General features: G+C 43.1%; 2 protein-coding genes across 3 annotated transcripts in view; both read right to left on the bottom strand.

The window, feature by feature from the left end:
• pgm2 (phosphoglucomutase 2) overlaps positions 1-2,401 on the bottom strand; it is a 10,520-nt gene extending 8,119 nt beyond the window's left edge. For both annotated transcript variants that reach the window (XM_027026438.2, XM_027026436.2), the window contains exons 1-3: positions 2,217-2,401; positions 1,009-1,176; positions 583-774 (exon numbers count right to left, since the gene is read on the bottom strand). In XM_027026438.2, coding sequence (XP_026882239.2) covers positions 583-774; positions 1,009-1,176; positions 2,217-2,291 — 435 coding nt within the window. In that variant the 5' untranslated portion in view covers positions 2,292-2,401. The remainder of the gene's footprint in view (positions 1-582; positions 775-1,008; positions 1,177-2,216) is intronic.
• Positions 2,402-7,823: 5,422 nt separating this feature from the next.
• The window catches only part of LOC113587671 (FERM and PDZ domain-containing protein 1), a 16,600-nt gene continuing 11,923 nt past the window's right edge, over positions 7,824-12,500 (bottom strand). The window contains exons 14-16 of the mRNA XM_027026442.2: positions 12,172-12,316; positions 10,846-11,907; positions 7,824-10,664 (exon numbers count right to left, since the gene is read on the bottom strand). Of these exons, the coding sequence (XP_026882243.2) occupies positions 8,035-10,664; positions 10,846-11,907; positions 12,172-12,316 (3,837 nt within the window). The 3' untranslated portion in view covers positions 7,824-8,034. The remainder of the gene's footprint in view (positions 10,665-10,845; positions 11,908-12,171; positions 12,317-12,500) is intronic.

Here is a 12,500-nt window from a genome sequence, read left to right as displayed (position 1 = left end):
CTTGAATGGAAGTAATGTTCCATAATCCTCTTTTGTCCACAATGGATTAAGTTTTTTTCAAAATTGTAGAGATCAATTATGAAGCATATTGACCTAGCAGACTCCAATTCTTCTAGTCTTAAAATATTTAGTTTATGTTGTTCACTATTCTGAGTCAAAAACCCAGTTGGAATCAGAAGATCAAGTGGCAGACCACTTGCAAAGAGTCAGAGTGTATTAAAAAATGGTAAAAAATTGTATGCATATGTGTGTGTGTGTGTGTGTGTACATAACTGGTGATGATCTAGTTGATCACTGGTGAACAGACACTCTCACCGGGGCCCTTTTTGTCAGACATCCCTCTTGTGAGCACTGTGTGCCATATACTAACCTGTGTCTACTCATCAGCTAATTATCAGACTAATTATTAGGACCTTAACGGAGTTGATGAGTGTGTTCAGTCAGCGATGGTAAGTCTCCAGGACTGGATGCAGAAGCATACATCACACTTATTGAAGCCCAAGCACACCTTAATGAAACTCCTATAGACTGATCACAGAGACAGGGCAGTGGAGCCTGGACTTCACAAACGTGTTTACGCACCACATAGGGTGTTGGGGTGAACACAGAGAACAAGTGAACAGGGACGCCACGGCCAACAAAGACAGCAGCTGCCAGGGCTGCAAAGTGCTCACTGCTGCCCCCGCTGGCGGTGTGCTGACGCGCGTCAAAGCCGATCACCACACCGCGCTCCTTCAGGTCTGCAAAGCAGCGCTCCAGATACCGACAGAGACCCTGAGAGAGAGAGAGAGAGAGAGAGAGAGAGAGAGAGAGAGAGAGAGAGTTTTGACCACATGCCTATCATTCAGCAGCCTGTGGGTTTGCAAAAAGTGCTGTTCAAACATGACCTCGCTAGTAAAATCACATGATGAAATTGTAGGACATGTTTGATGGAGGTGTCTCTTGTGGAGTCTCTGTCTCTCTCCCCTGTGTGGTCTGGATGATGGTGTGTATGGTGGACTTTCTCACCTGGGTGGTCTGGATGATGGTCAGGTCGTTCATGCGGGACACTCCAGGTCCCATGGCGGCTCTCAGTCCTGCCGTGCCGAACTCCATCCGAGCAGCAAAACACTTCCGCAGCTGCTCGACGGCTCCCTCCTTCACCATCTCTCGGACGAGCATGGCAGTCTTGGGGTTCTGTTAAAAAGACACACTATGTGGCAGGAGACAGAGCTACCAAACACTTCTCATCAAGGTCCACAGATATCTGGGAGGGTTTTACATACTAGGCTAGTTCTTTGAGTCGAATAAGTAGTTACTCAGAGTGCAATCTAGGTATTATTATTATTGTCATTTTAATTTGGTCTTAGTTTAGGTATGAAAACCATAACTGACATTATAGTAAAGGTCCAAGCTGCAATCTAATCCCCTGACTGAGGGATCCTGCTACAATGAAATATAAACCATTCATTCATCAAGCCTCCACTTTAACGAATTGGGCAAGACTGGGATCCCCCATCATACCCATAGAATTAGCAGAATTGGAAGCCTAATTGGCTTAATTTCACTCTCACACGCGCGCGCTGACACTTCTATATCTATTCTAGCCAAGTCTGCCTAGGTCACACAAAACACAACTAGGCACAGAAAACATTTCCGCTGACTAAATTCTGTTCCTTCATCAACTCATTACAAACCGATGTGACCAGACTGCCGTTTTCACTTTTGGTTAAATCAGGAGCCTTTCGTTACCGCTTACAACCAATGAATGAGTTTCACGTGTCCAAGCACCGGGTGGTAACGTTAGCGAAGCACGTCAGTCTGATTACTGCAATAGGAAGATCTCATTCAGGCGCAACTATTTTATTTCCGCATTTAAAAAGTAGGGTAAAAAAGACAGACGATCTTCTATGTTTTGGTCGTCATGTAGCTTAGCTAAGTACTCCAAAGAAGTACATACGCATTTCAAACCGAGAAGGTTTCCGGCAACTCCAGAATCTGTGTAAAGATGTAGGTTAGCTCGCGATAATCAGAAGTGTTTATCCTTGCTCATACACGTAAATAGCTTTTTCCCATCTGTCTACGTGGTTTGTGGAAGCATGTAGCGTATTTTTGTCAAAACTGTCAAAGAACAGCAGCTGGCTAAGCCCAGGTACACAGCTAGTTAACTAGCTTAGCTAGCTAGCTTCGCTGATGTTACAGGGCGAGTGTTAGCTAGCTAGAACATCCTACCTTACCTTGTCAAACTCTAACCACTGTTTGATGGCGCTGTCCAAACCGACATCTCCGGTGGTTTCCACGCCTTTATCCATGTTATCGTATTTTTATTTTTATTTTAAAAAAAGTACAGTGCAAGCAGCAGCGAATTCAGTAGCGCTACAGAAACACAACCACGATGTAGCGCTTCAGCGTGACCAACGCGCGAGCTGCCTGCAGCGTCACGCAGGATTTTGTCGCGAGTTGTACTGAGAAAACGTGACGACGATACTCATGCGCCAAGAGTTATTATATTAGGACGACCTGTTTGTAACTTAGGAGGTGAGGCTAGTTAGTACTGTAAATTCTTTGGGTAGAAAAAATAAGAATAACGTCTGAATATTGTTTCTTAATTCGAGAAACGTCTCGGACTAACTAAAATGTTTGTTATATACAGCTTCTAACTTCCATTACCAGAAGTCCACAATTTACTACCCAGATTAGGGTTGCCACCTGTCCCAGCTTTCCTGGGATTGTGCTTCCATTTATTAGTCAGAACCAGAAGAAATGTACTCGCTCTCCATTCAATAGGCTAGATCAGTTTCTTTTACCGTTTCTGTTTTTTGGGGTTTTTTTTTTTTTACATCACGCAGTCAGCCACTTAGCTGCCTGAGGCTCCTTGTGGACTGAGATCAAGACATACTTGGGGGACTAGTGGAATTGGGTAAAGCGGCAATGAACCAATAGCCAATTATGGTGAATCAGCTATTTAATGGTAACGTTTTTCTCCAGGAACAACCACTGAGGTGGGGGTGAGATGAAGATGAGATTGTATCTACTGAATCTGACAGGCCAGTCAAAAAGAAGCTGAAACACTCATTTTCAATAATGACTGGATGAAAAATGAAAAGAATACCTCATGGCTAAAGCTCACTCCTGGGCGATCCACTTTCAGGTACCTGCTCCATATGCTCAGTTAAAATTTTGATTAAAAAAGGGCCAAACCATACTCAAAAAACAAACCAAAAAAAACCCACTTTCAAATCACCTGACAAATAGAGGCAATTTCAGTATGACACTCTAGGTTTTCTGGCAAACACTGAAGGCAACCCTAACAGGGACCAATTTCATACAGACTCCACAATAAGTAGGAGCGGGACAGATTTCTTTATTGTCTGTGCTTATATCTGTGTGGAGGGAGCTCCGGTATAAAGGCCTTCCAAACACGCACATCCTCCCCATACACTGTGAACCCATTTTGAGTCATTATTAAACAGTGACATTGAAAACAACACAGAAAAGCTTTTGAGAAATGTACAGGGTGGGTAACCTCAAACCTCTGAATCATTGTGGCACAGCTAGTTCTGGATATCTGTGTCCCTATTTCTAGAGAAATGTTTATATCTTAAGACTAAAGGAGCACAAAACAGGCCCTGTTTGCTCTTTAGAGACTCTAGGTAGGTGATTCATGGCTGCTCACTGTCCCCATGGATCTCTCTGGAGCCAATACTGAATACTGCTTTGTTTTCATTGTGTCTCAGGCAAACTATCAGTGTTGCATGCAGGTCAGAGAGCATGACTGTGCAGCTAAGCAGCTGGATTCAGGAAGGTGACAGTAAATGTTATCAGCTGTGATAGCAGTTGAATGCAATGCTCGTGGCACAATGCAGTGGCTGTGTAATGCATAACATCCTACGAAACACCCCTGCCCTTCAAGTTTCCTTTTAATAGGCGGAATACTGCATTACAAAGCAAGACATTGCATTTCACCATCTATACATTCGTTTGATTCGCTTCTTCACTGACTGATCCATGCCTCCCAGTCAGGTCATGCTCTAATCTCTCCATGTGCTTCTGCAGACCTGGCTGTGTGTGGTAAAGTCCAGTGCATGTAGGGTTTGCAGGGTGCCTTACTGGGATACTGCATGTCAGCCTCCAGGAATGTCTATACAACCACAATCACACCCCGTAAGTGAAGGATAACGTTATGCTGCTATGGCAGTACGAATGTGATGATGGGAAAGGCTCCTTCCTCCAGGAGTTCTTGTAAATACTGATCAAGGCCAGTAAAGAAGAAATTATGTGAACTGGACAAATGGAAAACTGTGGTGTCCACCGACTCCTGGTGTATTATTTATCTGTCGTGACAGGCTTTCAGACACAGGTAATCAATGCTGAAGTTCAAACCGCTGTTTAAAAAAAAGTAAGTATTGACCGTTCAAAAGAGAAACATGTACTCTGAACTTCACAGCAAAGAAAATACTGAGTGGATGTAATGTTCACAGTACAAAGCTGAGTCTAAAAGAATAGCAGAACAGATAACTGGGGTTGCAATTAGACCCAAAATGCTATATTCATATAAATAAAACTGCCAGTTGCTTTCTAGAGAATTGAAATTCAAACAAAAAAATGTACTAAAATCAAATGAAAAAAAGGCCATCCATAAACACAAGGTCTACAGCACGGCCTCTGGAAATTCGAGTCACAGAAAAAGCAGCTGACAAAAGTACTATAAAACGGGTAATTTTGACATACAGTAGAGTTATTTCACACCTTTTGTATACCTTCCCAAAATATGCATAGTATAGTTACTGGCCCCTACAACAGAAAGCCACTACAGTCAGAATCTACAGTGGGTATTAAAAAGTCCATACACCCCCCTGTTTAAATGTCAGCTTTTTGTGAAGTACAAAATGAAACCAACATAAAAGGTCTAAAGCTTTTGTACCTTTATGGTGAAACTGCAACCAATAAAGTGAAACATTAAGAACCATTTTAGGGAAAGATATGTTAAAAAGTACATCAACCTGTTTAACAGGTGCAATCGCTAAACATACAGTTGAAGTACCTTCATTACTTCTATGATTCTGAGGCATGCTTTAGGTCATTGCCATACTGAAAGGTGAAACACCTCTTCATTTTAAGGTTTTGTATTAAAATTAGCTGGTATTTGGAGCTGTTCAGGAGCCCCTTCACCCTGATTAAAAACGCAGATCCAGCTGAAGGAAAGCAGCACCAAAGCATGATGCTGCCACCTCCACACATTGCCATGGGAACAGTGTTGCATGATGCCAACACCATGTCTCACCATGGGACTGTATTTATTTTCACCAAACATTTTTAGAAATTATGCCCCAGAGGTTCTCATCAGACCATAAAATTGTTCCATGTGGTTTTCGGTCATTGGATACTTTTTTTTTTTTTTGGCAAACTTTACCCAAGCTTGGATGTCTTTTTTTTGTGTTACAAAAAAGGCTTCCATCTTGCACACTACAATGTAGTCCAGATGTATTTAGGAGAATTCAGGAGATTGTTGTTGCATGTGGAGTAACCAATAATGGCCAGTGATTACTGTAATTCTTTCAACACTGCTGTATGCCTCTTCGCAGTCTCATCCATTTTAAAGGGAAATACTGTTCTTAGTAAAGTCACTGATTGTTGTCTTTACTATATTCCATGGTATATACAATGGCTTAATATTTTTGTAAACCTGAATGACATTTTCTAATAATTTAACAACTCTTTGTAGCCCATGGCCTTTCCAGTTGTACGTTCCCAGGAGGATATTAGGGACCTCCTCTAGTAGCAGCTGAACTTTAATTGTTGGCAGGTGTATATTAGTTAGTATTTAACATGCATTTGAATGTGATTGGTTGATTCTGAACACTGCCACATTGCCAATTATGAAAGGGTGTGCATAGGTAGGCAAGATGGGTCTACAGTTTCACAATAAAGGTTAAAAATACTGATATAGTTAAAAAAAAATTCCACAAAAACATGCCATTTTAACAGGGGTCTGTAGACACAATTTTATCCCCTGTATTTTATAATTTTGAGCCGTTTGATAATTGTGCTCAGTACAGACAGGAGAGGGAATAATTAATGTTACACAAAGTATTCTTCTCAAGCCGTTACACAGGGGAAGTGAGACAAAGAAATATTCCTGTGTCTCTGCATGTCTGTATGATAAAAAAAAGACACAAAATTAAACAAAAGAGAAACTAAATGTTCTTAATATATAATACCTCTACGGCCCATAACAGAATGTCCACCTATGCATTCTCAGGCAAGAAAAATACATTATTTTCATACCTAATGTGTAACAAAATATTTCAATACATTCAAATAGATATTTAAAGGTGCCATGGAATGGAAAACTTAATTTAATTCGGCATAATTGAATAAGAAGAGTTCTGTATATGGAACTGACATACAGTGAACTTATTCCTCCTTAAAATGCAAGTTCCCACATAAACAAAAGAGGGTGTTAAACTGTGCCAGTTCTAACATGTACGCACCCAATATTTACATACATTTACATACATAGCCCGGCCCACATTCAAGCCCAGGCATGGACCTGCAAGCCGAAATGTCAAAACATGTTCAAATGCACAGCCAAAACGTCAACACTTTATTGGCATCACAGCCTGTAAGTAGCTGTGTGCTTTGTGATTTTAATCCACATGTTGGTAGTTAAAGCCAGATCATCTTACACAAAGTTTTATAGTGAGCTAACAACTTTAATTTACTTTATATTGTTGCTGAGATCAAAAGCAAGTAGCAGATAGCTATCAAAATTAATTAAAGAGAGTGATGACTTATATTTAGATTTGTTATTTAACTCGAATAATTAAAATTATTTACACTGAGGTTTTTCTGCCTGTGTCCCATTCAAAGAAACATCCTGTGCTGTAATATAAATAGCCAATATAAGATGTATTTTTGTCAATCCCTTTGTGTGGTAAATTTCTAATTTAGATTTCATCAACAAGACACAACTCAGAAGCTAACGAGATTGGTTGCTTAGAGATATCCACTCCATAGCTAACTCATGCCTTCTAGCTAACATTAGCATCTTCGCCACTTCAGTGGAGATGATTGTTATTTGACAAGACATCTAGTCAATCTATTCAAATCAGTTTTGTTTGAGAACCAGAGTATGACTTGTTTAGCGTGATTGTTTTTCAGAGTACATCATATCAGCTCCTGCATACAAATGACGTAGGCTGCCAAACATGCTCTTGGCGCAGGATCCCAGGGAATGCAACTGTCCTCTACAACATCGAGACCTCACCTCTGAAGCATTCATTTCCAATCTCTAAGAAACTGGCCCAATATCTGTTTCCTCCTCCAATGTAGACTCAAACATATATGTTTGGTTGCGTAAATGGTCTGTGGTTCAACAGTTGTAGCAATATATTTTGGCATGTTGGTTCTGTATGAGCCATCACGCTGTCTCACTGTAAACCGTCCAGTCAGAGAGGTCATCAAATGACCCATTATCCCACCAAAAAAATGACCCATTATCCCACCAAAAAAATGGAGATAACATGTTTCATTCTAAGGGCAAATCATAGGGTCATAAACGGACATGTTAAACTGCATCCAGGTATTTTTCACCCAGCCCTTCTAAAGTCACATACCTTCTATGCAGACAATTTAAAATACGGAATAAATGTATTCTGTGGCACCTTTAAATATTTACAAAGAAACAGCACAATAAGTTTTCATTGTAGTGATTGTCAGTTTCTCAGTATGTCTTTTTTTGCCTGTGAGTTAGTGCATTTGCAAGCAACAAGCCTGACATTATTTTTTTTGTCTCCAACACCCATATATTGTGTGTGTGTGTGTGTGTGTGTGTGTGTGTGTGTGTATGCCTCTTTGGATGCTCTTGTTAGGTTACCCTGGCAAAAGTCCATTAACCTCCATATAATAGCTTAATTAGTTTACTTGTACAATCTCCTAGTTCAGATTTGGCAGTATTCCATACATATATGAGGAGTTGTTGCCTTAGGCTCAGATGTCCATAAGAAACACTCCTAGTTAGAGTTCCATTAGGTATAGGTCAGAGGTCAGAGGTCAGAGGGCAGTGAGTGTGCGGAAGAGCTGTGTGAGGCAAAAGACTGAAGTTGTGAGTGTGGTGCACTTGCGGGCCAGGAGCTTAACACTGAGATCTTGGCAAGTCCTCTTCCCTGTGGCAGTGCCCACATGCTCGGCTGCCTGTGCAAACTCCCGATAAGACTGTGCCACACCTGCGAGCCCTGCCAGGGCATGGACGTGCCGCTGTTGGCACCTCTGACAACTGGAGAAACTCAGACACACGCTGGTCAACTGCACCAGCGAGTTAAAGCTCTCGGATAACGTTTGCAGTGTCTCAGTCGGGGTCTGTCCGATCCTCACCACCTGCTGGCAGCCAGCTAAGAGCCCCCGTGCCTCCACATGCAGCCTGTGCTTGTTTTCTGAAAAGTGTTCTGCACATGTTTCTCTGGGGTGCTCCTGCATGCCATCTTGGTCCTTCGTGGCAGCAGTCAGGACTGTTAACAGTGTATCAACATCTCTCTGCAGCTCCAGGAAGCCCATGGGTGGTAATGGGTAACGCCGGGCCAATAACGCGACGATAGCATCCTCGTGAGGGTATGAGATGAAGCAGTCCGGGCCGTCAAGGGGCGACAGAGGTGGGCCTAGGTCCACAGATGAGGATGATGGAAGTACCATTCCAGGGAAGCAGGGAAGGGGGGAGGATGGGGAAAAGGAAGGGGAACCAGACAGTGATGAATGAGGGGCAGATGTCATTAACGCCGCATGGACGTTCTCACTTTGCTGTGTCCTGCAGGAAAATTCATAGACAGTCAGCTCATCGTCAAAGCTGTCACTGTTCAGGGCACCACTGAAGCAATTAGTGTATACTGCTTGGCATCCACAGACCTCCATGGGTGTGTGAGCACCCTCCAGAACCGTCTCACACCCCATGGCAAGGGCTGAACTGCAGGTAAATTTAGTCTTCTCATGAGTACATGGGCTAGGTAGGCCATGAGGCTGGGTACACGTAGGCTTGGATTCAGAGTTTGTGAAAATAGCCACATAGCCAGAGCTCTGAACGGGGCTGCTTTCTCCTTGCAATTCAGCAATCTCGTGTGACGTCACCACACCCCACAGTCCATTGAGGTTTTTTGTAGTAACAAGTTTTGATGAGGGGTTGATCTTGATGGAAGAAACTGGTTTCAAGAATGAAGGAGACTTTGGTGGTTGAGAAGGTTCTTGGGGTTCCCTTTTTTCCTTCTGCCCTTCCTGCAATTGAGGATTAGCTTGGCTTATTCCTCTGACCTCTTCAGTCACCTCTGTGACCTTCTCGGATATTATACTATCAAGAACCTCAGAGGTCAAGTCAGTTGTTGTCACATCCTCTGTTGCTTCTTTTGCAACCTCAAATTTGTTTATATTTGGTTGCGTCTCAGACAACCTCTTTGCTGTTGTAGTATTACCACCAACGCTAACATTACCAGTTAGCACTTCCTGGGAGCATGACAGATAGAAGGGTAATTTCTGGATCTTTCCCCGCAGTGTTGAAGCCGACAGGCGGCCAAGGATGCCTGATGAATATGGTGTAAGTAGGTACGCCTGGACAGGCTCCACAGATGGGACACCATAGGACAGTTCTTGGATGGATGCTATGCTAGATTTGGTAGTGTTATTGGATACTGGTGTTTTTGTGTGGATAAGAGGTTCCCTCTGAGAAAACAGGTGCCTTTGAGGTAAAAAAGGTGAAGTCCTCTCAACTGCAGCAGACAAGCTCTGGATCCTGCTTCTCAGTCTTGGTTCTGCTGGGACTTTTCCAGAGCCAATTTCCAGACTTCCTTTACCCCTATCATACTTTTGTGTGTTGGGGTTTGAAGTGTAGCATATGGTCGCAACTTGAACGTTAGACTGAGGTACTTGTGTTGGTTGCTGGAGTGAGCAACTTTTTTGGTCATCTGAAGAATCCCGGGAGAGATCTTCTGTGAGACATTGTTGGTCATTAGTCTTTACTGGTGAAGTGATATCACACTCCTCTTGCTTAGATGTGGCAAAGAACAAGTGACCAGTAAGCGACTCTTTAAACAGCCCACCCACTGCACCTTCTTCTGCATCAGGACTGCAGATGTTGCTTTCTATGGCTTTAACCTCGGAATGGGTGCAGACTGCTACAATAGCAGTCGAGGCAGTGGACATTAGTTCATTGACGGATTTAAACTCCATGGAATCTGGTTCCATCAAGATAACCTGCTGTTTTCGCTGACTAGCCGTACTATCCAGGAGATGGTGGGTTCCAGGTCCACTCGGTTTGGGTGGTGTAATTGGTTTGGACTCCAGCTGTACAGGCTCCCCTTCAGTACTGGTTAGGGATGAGACTGTGGGACAAGAGCCTTGATCTGATAAACCACCCTCAAAACATGAGATCAGACTCTCAACATGGCTGTGGCATCCCAAGCCATGATTGGGGACTCGGTTGCAATCTTTTGTTTGATCTTTTTCTGGGAACGATACTAATGAGGTGTAATCTGTTTCCATGAAGGAACGACGTTTTCTGCATCTATTGTGGAGCCTAGAAAGTTTGTTTTCCATCTGGTCCTGTAGTTCGCCTTCCTTCTCGTCTGTCTTCTCTCCCAGACCAATCCTGATGTCACTTAGGTTCTGTTGGTTCTTTATGCTGCTTGATTCTGTAGAATTGTCTGGAAAGGGGAGAGTTACCAAAAAACCATCTCTAACCTCACTCTACATTAACTCTACATAAACACTTTTAGCCGGTGTCATACAGCAATACAGAATGCAGACAGTGTATATAATTAGCTCAAGGTTGATCTTATAAACAAAAATATCATAAGTAGTTTAGAGAAAATAATGTGTCCAAACCTGTCATATTGGCTGTTGACGAAGGCTCCTCAGGAGTTGTGAATCTGTCCTGGGCATCAAAAAACTCATCATCTGAGCTACTATCTCCAAAACCTGGTGGAGGCTGCAGGATTAGAATGGACCTGGTGTCCTTGGCTTCCTCTCTTCCAGATTCACCCTTTTTGTCCTGAGTGCTGGGAGACAATTGTGTTCTGGGGAGGCTGTGAGCACTGTCAGGTGTCACGTTGGCGCAGATGTTGTAGTAGCATCGGGCGTCGCCTTGCTCAAATGTAAACACATAATCTCCTTGAAGCGGTGGGTCACTTCCAGAAGCTTCCTCAAACACCTCCGCTCTTTGTTCTTCATCCTCACCTACCTCCTTTTCACAATCCTCATCCTCACTGGCTTGAGGGGGACTGGGCAGATACTCCGCAATGCTGGACAGGGCAGCAAAACATTCGAATAGGTCGTCGTTTCCTTGGAAATCAGTAGAACTCAGCTCACCATGAAAATCGGCATCCTGACAGTATGGCTCTCCTGGACTTGGCAACGACAGGGAAGAATCCGACTGAAAGCAGTGACTTCCTACGTGCAGCTGGCTTGGGTGGCTGAAGGTCAGATAGTCATCCTCCTCCAAGGCATCAATGGAGTCACTGGACATGCTCGTTAGGAAACGGGATTCTGTATGGCATGAGTCTGACGCCTCGGATGATTGGTCGTCCATGGTGATTACGCATGGTGGCTCCACCTCCTTCTCCTGTTTTTCTTCATCCTCCTTTTCCACGTTGTCTTTTTCTTCATCGGTTTTTACGTACGTCTCTCCTTCACTTGCATGCAAGAACTCAGTCAGTTCCTCTAGAGTTACTTTCTCTGCATCAGCTGTTTCATTCTGCCCTATTTTTTCATTCTTGGCTTTCTCCAGTTCATTTTCTTCCTTGGCATTTTTTTCTACCTGCCCTACAGCTGCTAAACTGACTGCTGCCACCTGTTGATTAGTCTGGGTAGCACCAGAATCCCGAGAGAGCAGGGCATTCACATCTGTGTCAGAGTCTTCGGAATCGCTGCCGCATCGTGATACATAACCTATACAGTACATACATAAACAAACCAGCACTTCATTATACAACTACTGTTTAACAATAAATATTTTCTATAATATTCACTTTTAGTACATATCTTAAATGAAGCAATTACCATCCATAGTATCATAGTCCATAGTATCAGCCAGCAGTATTACATTTTCACTTAATGGGAATATACGTATACTTTGCCTGGATCCCTTGGGAGAAGTACTAGCATAGAATCCAGTGTATTTAATATGTGGTTAATCTATTCAGCATAATGTACCTTCCTCTGCTGATATGCGGTGGCTCTTAGACTGGGGTGTCCAGGGGAACACACAGATTTGGGGATCTACCAGCAGTTTACAGTAACCAGCCACGAGACACGACAAGTCCTTAGCAGCCACTGATTCCAATAACAGAGTAATGGGCTGCAGTGGGAGAGAGACAGAGAGACAGAGCGAGAGAGAGAGAGAGAGAGAGAGAGAGAGAGAGAGAGAGAGAGAGAGAGAGAGAGAGAGAGAGAGAGCGTGAAGTTGAACAGGTATGATTCGGGTGATAGAGGTAGTGAGCAATGTGTGTGTGTGCGTGTGTGTGTGCGCGCACATTCATGCT

This window comes from Electrophorus electricus, chromosome 9, assembly GCF_013358815.1.
Source record: "Electrophorus electricus isolate fEleEle1 chromosome 9, fEleEle1.pri, whole genome shotgun sequence".
Lineage (NCBI taxonomy): Eukaryota > Metazoa > Chordata > Actinopteri > Gymnotiformes > Gymnotidae > Electrophorus > Electrophorus electricus.
This window is presented reverse-complemented; position numbering and strand designations above follow the sequence as displayed.